Source organism: Heptranchias perlo, chromosome 17 (genome assembly GCF_035084215.1).
Source record: "Heptranchias perlo isolate sHepPer1 chromosome 17, sHepPer1.hap1, whole genome shotgun sequence".
NCBI lineage: Eukaryota > Metazoa > Chordata > Chondrichthyes > Hexanchiformes > Hexanchidae > Heptranchias > Heptranchias perlo.
Genome location: NC_090341.1, coordinates 9858539 through 9870959, shown reverse-complemented (window position 1 = coordinate 9870959; position 12421 = coordinate 9858539). Strand labels below are relative to the sequence as shown.

The 12421-nt window shown below is 42.0% G+C and overlaps 1 protein-coding gene across 3 annotated transcripts in view; it reads left to right on the top strand.

The window, feature by feature from the left end:
• Positions 1-12421, top strand: part of fancd2 (FA complementation group D2) — a 64633-nt gene that overhangs the window by 21370 nt on the left and 30842 nt on the right. For all 3 annotated transcript variants that reach the window (XR_010966045.1, XM_067998448.1, XM_067998447.1), the window contains exons 19-25: positions 961-1021; positions 2162-2281; positions 3773-3846; positions 6658-6804; positions 6945-7045; positions 10942-11057; positions 12075-12183. Coding sequence is in view for 2 of the 3 variants with exons in the window: in XM_067998448.1 (XP_067854549.1) it covers positions 961-1021; positions 2162-2281; positions 3773-3846; positions 6658-6804; positions 6945-7045; positions 10942-11057; positions 12075-12183 (728 nt within the window). In the remaining variant the exon portion in view is untranslated. The remainder of the gene's footprint in view (positions 1-960; positions 1022-2161; positions 2282-3772; positions 3847-6657; positions 6805-6944; positions 7046-10941; positions 11058-12074; positions 12184-12421) is intronic.

The following is a 12421-nucleotide window of genomic DNA, read 5'->3' as shown; positions in this document are numbered from 1 at the left end:
AATGGGCAGCAGAGTGCCTCACAAACTTCCAGCGTTCCTTTGTTAGTCACGGCTCAATGGTAGCACTCTTGCCTCCGAGTTAGAAGGTTGTGGGTTCAAGTCCCCCTCCAGATACTTGAGCGCAATCTAGTAAGGTACTGAGGGAGTGCTGCATTTCAGAGGCGCTGTCGTTCGGATGAGACCTTAAACCGAGGCTCCGTCTGCCCTATCGTGTGAACTTAAAAGATCTCATAACGCTATTTTGAAGTAGAGCAGTGGAGTTCTCCCGACATTTATCCCTCAACCGACATCACTAAAACAGATAATCTGGTCATTATCTCATTGCTGCTTGTGGGACCTTGATGTGTGCAAATTTCTGCCACATTTCTTACAACAGTCACTACACTTCATTATCTGTAAAGTGCTTTGGGATGTCCTGAGGTCGTGAAAGGCACTATATAAATGTAAGTTCTTCCTTTCTTTCTTTATTAACTTCGAAGTGGAAGAGAGACTCTGCCAATAACATGAAATGATAAGATCCTTGGCATGGCGCACAGGAGCATAGGGAGCACAGTTGGTACCAATGGCACCGTTCATAGCAAAACACCAGGGTTAGTTCTATAACTTCCTGACCGTGTGTTTGAGACTTCCCATGGTCTCACTGTTCATCAGGCCTGACACCACTGATGTGGAGGTGCCAATGTCATCAATGAAAAATAGGTGGTTTGTTGTGTACAAACATGTATTCTGTTGATTTCTTACTGCACAATACCACATCCATTTATGTATAATTATGGGTGACAGACTGTTGTAAAGCTCAGGATGGATTCCGACAGGGCACAAGCCAACTACTTCGCTTGGTGAAACTGAGCACTTTATATAATTTCAGTTTGTAAGAATATGGCATGATATTGTTATCTATGTAGCTAGATTTAAGCCCAAGTGCAATATCTAAATTCCTGAAAGGTGCTTCTTTTTCAGAAGTAAAATGGAAGCGTCTTCATCAGATTTGGCATCCATGAGCAAGGAAACATTCAGACAGGTATGACCTTTTTATAATTTAGATTTTATTTTCCCCCCTTTTTGGTGTTGCATGACATTGCTTGGCTGAAAGCATTGGCAGCTTACTAACCTCAGGCCCCTTTTCTTTGTGCAAGCATCTGCTATTTGGTAATGTGAGCAGTCCAAAGTGACTTGGCTTGTAGTGCTGAGTGAGATATTTTCTTTTCCACATTCTCATTTATTTACAGCAATGGTGTTTGTAATGAGCACTTGTTGATGTTGTTCCACAAAGATCTGGAACATTACTGAATCAAAAGAATTTGTCACTTCAGTTTTAATTTTAAAAAATGCATGGAAAGTAAATTAAAGGAACTATATACTTTAACGAAACAAAAGCGTTTTTAAATTAAAGGTATCTGTGAAATGCTTACCTTTTACCATTTTAAATCATAGTCCATTTTTTCAGCAACATTATTGTTGAGTACTCGCTGGGATAGTCTACCACTCTGGTGTTCAACTGACTGTTAGAAAGAAGAAAGAAGTTGCATTTATAATGCTTCTTATTGCATCTCTCAAACATCCCGAAACACTTCACACAAAATAAATTACTGTGTCACTGTTACTTGGTAAGCAAACGCAGCAGAGGGTAATGCTGCCTGGGTCACAGGGAAGAACTCCTTGCCCTTCTTTGAACACTCTAATGAGATCTTTAACGCCCACCCAAACCACCAGAGCAGATAGACAGTGCCTCAGTTTAACATCTCATCTGAAGGACTGCACCTCTGACAATGTAGCACTCCCCCAGTACTGCTCAGATTATGTGCTTAAGTCCTGGAGTGGGGCTTGAAGTCTTAACCTTCTGAACTCAGCGGTGGGAGTGCTACCAACTGAATCAAGCTGAGACCTATTAGCAAAAGGTTTGGTCAGTAAAATCAATTTAATTTCCAAAGATGTGGTCTGACCTTTGATTGACTGAAGTTGTAGTCTTTTTAATTGTGGTTTTATAGCTCTGTTCAGGATGTTATTTCTATATCTTGTTGTCTGAACCCATTGATTGCTGAGTTCTTGTTTTGTTGCTCCTTCATACCTATTCTGCATATGACTTTTACTAAGACCAGCAAGAAGATAGTCAATTTGGTTTTGTAATCACACTAATCTTTTAAAAAAATTATGTATTAAGGCCACAGCCCTGCTTGAACTGGTGCGTACCTGCAGTGAGCATTCTCCAGAGGCTGCCGCTCTCTACTATGATGAGTTGGCTAACTTGGTGCAGAAAAGAAACCTGGATCCACAAGTGCAGGTAAAATCAATCAATTTTCAAACTCTGATTGCCTATTAGCATTTATTCATTCACCAATTAACTATAGTCATGGATTCTCAGATCTGCCTTCAAATCTTTCTTGATCAAAAATTTTTGTATCTATATGGATGTAGGTTTTCTATTTGGTCAATGCTGGATCAATCAGAAATCAATCAGTTTGTAAATCCAAAACTAGAAAGTGGCCATAATAGTTACTGCAGTGCACACCTGTGGGGCATCACCTCTGTGACTTGGATGGCTAAAAGGTGAGTATCTAACCTGAAGCGGCAGTGGAACAGCAAGGTGTGAGTGTCGAACACCAACCTCCCACCGCCACCATAACAAACATGGGAAACTGGTAGCTCTTCCTCTCCATTTGCTGCTTACTCTGCCTCTGCAGTGCTGTCCTTGAGCCTGCCAGTCACTGACCACTGACCAATGCCCAGTGTTCCAGGCCCCACACCACTATCGGAGATTGGTTACCTGTCATATAATTTCATTATACATAGCCTTTCATTTTAGCATGTTATTTGTAATGTAGAAACACAACTTTCACAAACATGTCAAACTGAGTAATGGTTAAAATATTAACTGGCCAGATGCCTGATGCAAATTATTTATAGGTCATTGCCAGATGGTTTACTTATGGTCATGAAATACATTCATTAGTGGATTGATAGACCAGTGGATGTGCATACATATGGTCAAACAAAGGACTTTCTGTATGCTTCATATTAAAAGCAATTTTTTAAACATCTAATTATGTTTAAGATTAATATATATTGACTTTGAGAAATAAAATGAGATGGGAGAAAGAGAAAGTGAAAAGAGAAAATTATATTGAAAATTTGGTGTAGGGGGAGTACTAGATTAACCACAATTAAAATCTCTATTTTTCCCCCCTTGTAATTATAATGTTAGAGTTACTGACTTTCAAATAATGAATTATTTGGTCAAATAATGGCCATTGGTTTTCTGTACACACTGATCCTGGACAAGTAAACCTAGAGCTTCATATCAGCAGATATGTAGATGCTCTGGCATTCAGCTATTGTTTGTTGGCATACTGAATCCCTAAAAGGATGCACTGTTTTATTTTGTCCTTCTTGCCTCCGTGTGCATCTGCTTCTGATTCCTCACCCATACCCCATTCTACACCCCTTCCTTTGAATCCTTTGCCACTTTCCTATGGGGCAGGAGAAGTCACTCTGGACATTCGAGCACAGCTCCAAGTGGTTGGTTTCCGGGTGGTTTGGGACACCTAAGGGAAGTTGTGTGCCGCTGTCAGTTGAGGATAGTGTAATGTGTAAGAAGACCCAAAAAACAGAGAACTGAGATTGGAGAATGACAAGTGTGAAATTGCGAATTGCGTCCTGCCACTCTGTGGCTTGGTATGAAAGAGTTATACCACACTCTTGTGTCTGCATAATAGACCGCTGTTTAACAACAAAATGGCATTGTTGCTCCTCTCTTATTTATTTATCTCTCTAGGAGTTGATTGGAAGAAGTGTACTTGATGATTTTCAAGAGGACTTTGTTGTAGACCTGGGACCAGAAACAGATAGGTAAGCTATGAAAAACATTTAGTATTTATTACTGCTGATTCATGTATGGGCAAAGTTAAATTTGAGTTCAGTAGGACACCATTTATCCACTTTATAATATGCCCCTGTGGGGATAAGTGAATAATTAGAATAACCGATCATATATTAATTGCATTGATGTGTCAGCCTGGCTTAGTGGTAGCACTCTGCTCTCTCAGCCTAAAGGTCACGGGCTCAAGTCCCACTCCAGAGACTCTAGGCTGACACTTCAGTGCAGTATTGAAAGAGTGATGCATTGTTGGAGGATGAGACATTAAACCGAGGCCCTGTCTGCCCTTCCAGGTAAAAGATGCCATGGCATTATTCAAAGAAGAACAGGGGAGTTCTCCAGGTGTTCTGGCCATGATTTATCCCACAACCAACACCTAAAACAGATTAACTGATAATTTTTGTCATTGTTTGTGGGATCTTGCTGTGTGCAAATTGGCTGCCGTGTTTGCCTACACAACAGTGACTATACTTCAAAAAATCTTCATTGACTGTGAAATACTTTGGGATGTCCTGAGAATGTGAAAAGTGCTACATAAATACAAGTTCTTTCGTTTATTTCTTTAGTGGAGTCAACAGCAGCGCACTCCTTTCAATGCGCACCTATTGGGAGCTAAGTAATTGGAGTTCCAGAGAGCAGAGGGATGAAGGAAGTTTGGAACGTGCTTAGTTTTTTTCCCCCCAGACTCCAGACTAAAAGAAGAACTTGGCCTGATCCAGATTTGTGACTAATGAACTGTGTGTTCATTGGTTGCTCCCTAAAACAAGTAGAATAAATATTATTTCAGCACAGAAACTCTATGATGCAATAATTGTATATGCAGGGCATGCTGTGAAGTCCACCCAGTTCGTGTAACTGGTTGATTCGGATAAGCATTGTCTGAAGAAACAGCGTCTTACTTTCACAAATGTCTGAATTTGTGACAGTTTAAAATCAAGTTCAGATGATGACTCTTGTTTAAATTGCTAATCGCTGCGTAATTTTAAACAGCAGATTGTTCATGGATACAGAATGAGATAATGGTTTATCCTTTGCATTTGTTTGGTGTGAAGCTACGTAGAGAATCTGGCTTCGCTTCTCTAGGATACCGTGTTTAATTAAATGTGAGAAACAGTTTGTATTTTTGAAATGTAATGAATAAGCTGTGTGTGGTAGCCCATCTACAAGCATCCCCAAAACAATCATACCGTTCATCCAGTAAGCAGATCATTCCTAATAGGATAAGTGTCAATCCTGCAGGTCTCAAAACTTTTCAAGAGCAAATTATTGAACAGACACAGGTTATGGATGGTAGGAAACATGGCCTGCTTATGGAAACAGCTGTAAATGGCTTGAAAAAGAAATGGTTCTATAATATTGTGAAGTTGTGTAAAATTTCGTCACTAAATATTAATTTGCTCAAAGTGCAGTGGCAGATGTATTACCAATGGATGCTGAATTAGAGGCACTTTTGGATTATGAGCCCTTGTCCATTAGAAACTGTATTGAGACTGCCAAAACTAATTTCATACAGGTCCCAGAAGTGAAAGGCCAGTGTTTTTACATAAGAACATAAGAAATAGGAGCAGGAGTAGGCCATACGACCCCTTCAGTCAGATCATGACTGATCTTCGACCTCAACTCCACTTTCCCGCCCAATCCCCATAACCCTTGATTGCCCTAGAGTCCAAAAATCTATCTATCTCAGCCTTGAATATATTCAATGGCTGAGCATCCACAGCCCTCTGGGGTAGAGAATTCCAAAGATTCACAATCCTCTGAGTGAAGAAATTCCTCCTCATCTCAGACTTGAGTGGCTGACCCCATAACCTGCGACTATGCCCCCTAGTTCTAGACTCTAGCCAGGGGAAACTATCCCTCAGCATCTACCCTATCAAGCCCCCTCATAATCTTACATGTTTCAATGAGATCGCCTCTCATTCTTCTAAACTCCAGAGAGAATAGGCCCATTCTACTCAACCTCTCTTCATAGGACAACCCTCTCATCCCAGGAATTAATCTAGTGAACCTTTGTTGCAACGCCTCTAAGGCAAGTATATCCTTCCTTAGATAAGGAGACCAAAACTGTACGCAGTACTCCAGGTGAGGTCTCCCTAAAGCCCTGTACAACTGAAATAAGATTTCCTTACTCTTGTACTCCAACTCCCTTGCAATAAATGCCAACATGCCATTTGCTTTCCTAATTGCCTGCTGTACCTGCATACTAACTTTTTGTGTTTCTTGTACGAGGACACCCAAGTCTTTCTGAACATCAACATTTAATAGTTTCTCACCATTTAAACAATGTTCTGTTTTTCTATTCTTCCTACCAAAGTGAATAATGTCACATTTCCCTACGTTATACTCCATCTGCTGCCTTCTTCCCACTCACTTAATCTGTCTAAATCCCTTTGCAGACTCTTTGTGTCCTCCTCACAGCTTGCTTTGCCACCTAGTTTTGTATTGTCAGCAAACTTGGATACATTACACAAGATCCCTTCATCTAAGTCATTAATATTGTAAATAGCTGAGGCCCAAGCACTGATCCTTGTGGCACCCCATTAGTTACAGCCTGTCAACCTGAAAATGACCCATTTATCCCTACTCTCTGTTTTCTGTCCTTTAGCCAATCTTCTACCCATGCTAATATATTTCCCCCAACCCCATGAACCCTTACCTTGTGTAACAACCTTTTATGTGGCACCTTATCGAATGCCTTTTATTCAATATTGTACTCATTCTTCCCCATTGTGCAGTTCTGTGAGCCACACATCTGTTAATACACATGCTGTTGATTCTTTCAGTAAATACCTGCTACCACTGAAGTCCATGTATAACCTGGATGAAGAGGAGAGTGAAGGTGGAATTGTAATCAACCTTCTACCGCTGCTTTCCAATAGCGTGATCAGCACTGGCTTGGAAAGAGCACCCGGCAAACAAGGAACCAAAAAGTAAGAAGAATTAATCTTTAGTTGTAATGTCTTCATTCCTTTAACAAGAATTTCATCATAAAACAATGGGAAACATGGATATGAGTCGCTTAAAAAAAAAAATTAGTAAAAGCAAAATGTTTTTTATTTGTCATTTTTAGGTGTATTTCTCCCGTGTGTCTCGCTTCCTTTTTCCGTCTGCTGAGATTCTGTGAAGAGGTGCAACACAATGGAAACTTGGAGGAGATCGATGCTTTGTTAGGTAGGCTCTGAAGTGCTCAACGCTGTTGAGTTTGAATAGAAAAAGTGTAATCTTTGAAAAGAAAATTGGTAGTTGATTTTTTATTTCCCACAGTTGGCTAGTTTCCGGGCTCGTGATATTTCGGCTAATTTCACAATTAACCTGATTCAAGTACACGCTTTTAAAAAAAAAATTGGTAGTTATCTTAAATATATTTATGGGTAACGGGCTAGTTGCCAATGTCACTCTAACTTTGGCTGCTAGGAGGAGTGCTAGAGTGATCCAGGATAATTCACTTCCCTCCCTGACACCCAAATCTTAATTTTTGTTCCCCTTCCTTGATCACTGCTTAGTCCCTATCTGTGAATAGGGCACGTATAGTTGGAAACATATTAATTGAGAATTGCAGATACAGACCTATGTCCCGTCACTTTGTAATGCAGCACATCAGAGCTCCAATACGCTGTGGCATATTATGGGGAAGTACTTCCAAGGCAGGGGCTTGACAATCGTGGGTGACAACCTTTCTCTAATCCAACTTGCATATATATCACGCTGTTCACATGTAAGAAGATGTATTTACAATGAGGAGGAAAGGCATATGGTGGATGTTGAGCTCAGGGGATTGGAGATGCTAGGATGGGGATCGAGATGCATGGTCAAGGAGGAGGTTTTTGAGAGTAGGGAGGGAGGGAACAGAATGAAGAGTTCCACAGTGCAGGATCAGAGAGAGTGAGAGGTGAGAAATCCAGTATGAGAAGAGTGGAAGGTGCATATAGGGAAATAAGCCAGGAGGAGATCCAGTATGGACTAGGTAATAAAGTTCCTTTTCCCAGCATTGACGTCCCACTTCCCGCTTAAACAAAATGTGTCCAAGCACCTCTTCAACAATATTACTTTTTTTTTCCCCCATGAATTCAGAATTTTGTGCAAAAAGGATAACCTGACATGAACCTTGACAGAACCTCTGTGGCTCAAGAGGGTTCTCTGGTGGTAAAACCTATTACTGCAGCATTGTAGCACTGATAAGCTTTGTGTTGCACAGTAGAATGTTTTAGAAACATGACAAATTAAGGGCCCAGTATTTTTTCCAATCCTTTTTTATCCCTGACTCTTATGATTGGTAGTTTTGCTAACAAACAGAAATCTGCGGTTTCACAAGTGTGAAGATCAAAATCCTATTTTTTTAAAAAAACCTTCGTTTTATTGATTTCCCCCTCCCTCTTCTTAAGGTATTAAATCTTGTTATGGTACAGTTCCATGGGCATTATCCAGTATCTCTCCCAAGTCACCAACCTTCATATGTGAATCTAGACAGTGAGTATCAGGGGCTTTTTCAACTCTGAGAAGCAGCACAACTAAGGCCAATCCTGTTCTTATCCAACATGCTTTCCATAGAATTACATAGAAATTAGAACACGGAAACAGGCCGTTCAGCCCAACCAGTCCATGTTGATGTTTATCCTCCACATGAGTAGCAGTCCTAATCCTATGTGCCTGCTCTGTTCCCATATCCTTTACCTTTTACCTTTTATTTACCTTTCCTTCAACCGCCTATCTAACCTATTCCAGCAGATCACTCTATACAGATCAGGAGCAGGCTTCTGTGGGGTTTTTTCGTCTCCCTAGCCCAGCAGTACTGAGGCCAATTGTAATGCCTACTGGTGTACTGGCTGAAATCAGGAATTTTAGGTTTCTGTCTGGAGCACTGCTTAGTTTAAAAGCAAAAGAATCAGGAGCAGGAACCCTTGCTAATTTTTTTTCTTTTCCCTTCCCACCCCCAGGGCACTGAGATCAAATTGTAGCATCTCTACCGCCAGCTGAGATCAGCTAACCTATTAGGGGAATTGTGCCTGGTACTGTGGTTTGTGCCGTGCAGCTGCACACAGTCTTTACCAGCTGCACCATCATGGAAGCTCTGTAAAAATAAATTTTAGCAGACTTGTGGTAATGTTGGGTTCCTCCGAGCTTATTCAAATGTGTACTGACGCAGTGTTATGGGTTTTCAGGCAGTTTCCATGTGTAAAATGGTGTGGAACAGCTGCTCTAAATAAAAGTGCAGATAGGCCGCCAAGTTTGGGCTACAACAGCCCCCGGGTTTTCTGAAGCGAGAACTTTAGTGATGAGATGTTAGGACTTTTGTCTCAGTTTCTACTCAGAACTATACTACTCAGAAGCTGTTGTCTTCGGGCCACCCACAAACTCCGTTCCCTAGCCACCGACTCCATCCCTCTCCCTGGCCACTGTCTGAAGCTGAACCATACCGTTTGCGACCTTGGTGTCCTATTTGACCCTGAGGTGAACTTCCGACCACAATTCTGCTCCATCACCAAGACCGCCTACTTCCACCTCCGTAATATCGCCCGACTCTGCCGCTGCCACAGCTCATCTGCTGCTGAAACTCCTCATCCATGCCTTTGTTACCTTTAAACTTGAGTATTCTAATTCTCTCCTGGCTGGCCTCCCATCTTCTACCCTCCAAAAAATTGAGCTCATCCAAAACTCTGCTGCCCGTTTCCCAATTCGCACAAAGTCCCGTTCACCCATCACCCCTGTGCTCGCTGACCTACATTGGCTCCCAGTCCAGCAACGCCTTGATTTTAAAATTCTCATCCTTGTTTTCAAATCCCTCCCTATCTCTATAACCTCCTGTAGCCCTGCAACTCTCCGAGATCGCTGCGATCCTCCAATTCTTGCCTCTTGCGCATCCCCGATTTTAACCACTCCACCGTTGGCGGCCATGCCTTCAGCTGCCTAGGCCCTAAGCTCTGGAATTCCCTCCCTAAATCTCTCTGCCTCTCTACCTCTCTCTCCTCCTTTAACACGCTCCTTAAAACCTACCTCTTTGACCAAGCTATCCTAATACGTCTTATGTGCCTCGGTGTCAAATTTTGTTAGATAACGCTCCTATGAAGCGCCTTGGGATGTTTTACTATATTAAAGGCGCTATATAAATGCATGTTGTTGTTGTCACAAGAAATGTAATCAGCACATGGTGATACGTTTGTTTTGTTACATTGTACATTCCTCAATCAATCACACGGTGAAGGGCGGATACAGTGCACAGTGACAACAGTGCTGAAAGGAAGTATTTACGGGTCTGCGGGGAGCTGACAATAAACCCATCTGCAATAGAGGGAAGTTCCAGGCCCTCATACAAGGCACTGATGTTTGAGTTGCATGCTTACATTTGGGGGAGAAGGAGCGGAAAACGCTGATTCTGTCCTTTCGCAATGCCCATGTCTGCACATTACTAGCAGCGGTTGCTATGCAGTGATTAAAAGCAGGAATCTGGGCTGAGTTTTCCCCACCCTAACTTGAGGCCAGTGCCACTAACATTGCCATAGCTGAAATCAGCTAACTTAACACAGTTCGCGGGTCAAATCGGGGACCTTCCTGATCTGTACCACTCAGCCACTCACTAGATAAACTTCCTGAGACATTGGGCGAGCTGTAGATTTAATAATTTTTAACAAGACTATCAGTGTTGGGAGGACCAACACAGTGCAGAAGCAATATTGATATAATGCCTATAAATGTTCTGATGAAGAATAACAACATCATGTGATTGGTGTTGTACATTAACAATGTACTTTACAGCAGATTACTGTGGAGTAACAAATACAGTGTAGTAATGTAGTGTACTAATATGAATAGCACACATGATGTAGATTGTGTATGAATTGCACAGAAGTAGTATAAATTATAGTGCAGATCATAACAGGTGAATAATTTGTAAAATTTCAATATATAGCATAATAGGTAAGTGAATATTGTTGTATGATTCTGTGTGTCTTAAAAATGTGAACTGGTATGTAATGTGGAAAACAGACAGGCATGTAGTGCAAAAAGCAGACTAATGAGTACACCATGATTGTTGGGCCTCTGGTTTTACTCAGTCGACTATCTCATTGCAGGTTGTCCACTTTACGTGACCAACTTAGAGCTGGTGGAGAAGGTGGAGTCGCTGTCCAAACAGGAGCGGGAACTTCTATGCTCGCTGCTGTTTCACGCCCTCAACTGGTTCAGAGAGGTAACAAAACTAGCCTAACATTATTAATGAGCTGGTCTGGTGTCAGCCTATAGTGGATTGTAAAACTGTTTTTAAGCTCTAAAAGCTCATTCTGTGATGGTCGTGTACGGATTTGGTTACTAATCTGACTCCTTGAATTACAAAGTCAAAATAGGCAAGACAATTGCAAGATATATTCCAGTGTAACTGACCAATAGTGTGTACAGGAAGATATTCCTATCCACAACAACAACTTGCATTTATATAGCACCTTTAACATAGTAAAAGTCCCAAGGCGCTTCAATGGAGCGATTATCAAACAAAATTAGGCACCGAGCTAAATAAGGAGATATTAGGACAGGTGACCAAAAGCTTGGTAAAAGAGGTAGGTTGTCAGAGATCTTGGAGGGTTGTAGGACTGGAGGAGGTTACAGAGATAGGGAGAGGCGAGACCATGGAGGAATTTGAAAACAAGGATGAGTATTTTAAAATCAAGATATTGTCAGACTGGGAGCCAGTGTAGGCCAGCGAGCGGTGATGGGTGCGTGGAACTTGATGCGAGTCAGGACACCGGCAGCAGAGTTTTGGATGAGCTCAAGTTTACGGAGGGTGCAAGGTGGGAGGCCGGCTAGGAGAGCATTGGAATAATCGAGTCTAGAGGTAACAAAAGCATGGATGAGGGTTCCAGTAGGAGATGAGCTGAGGCAGGTGCGGAGATGGACGATGTTACGGAGGTGGAATTAGGCGGTCTTGGTGATGGAGCGGATATGGGGTCGGAAACTCATCTCGGGGCCAAATAGGAGTCACGGTTGCGAACGGTCTGGTTCAGCCTCAGACAGCGGCCAGGGAGAGGGATGAAGTTGGCGGCCAGGGAGAGGGATGAAGTTGGTGGCTAGGGAACGGAGTTTGCGGCGGGGACCGAAGACAATGGCTTCGGTCTTCCCAATATTTAGTTGGAGGCAATTTCTGCTCATCCAATACTGGATGTCGGACTACGTAGTTGTCACCAGTAAATTATTTTTTCTGTCTGCTTTCCAGGTTGTGAATGCGTTTTGTAAGCAGCACGACACTGAGATGAAGGGAAAGGTACTCCTCCGGTTGCAGAACATTACACAGCTGCAAGTGTTGCTGGAGAAGTGTATAGCAGGTTCAGTATGGTTTATGTTCTTCTGGCTGCACATGGTGGGCTATTTTGCCTGCATGCAGTGTCTAGTGCACAACATTTTATATGGATGTGCATCTGTACCACTCTTGAGGTTTTCTGGATGATTGTGTGTGGCATGGGTTGGTATTTGTGGAGTGGTGTGAAAGCCATATTTGTACTAGACCTGAAATGAAGAGGTTAGTGATGTAGATTTTCTATTACACTACTTCATTTTATTTCT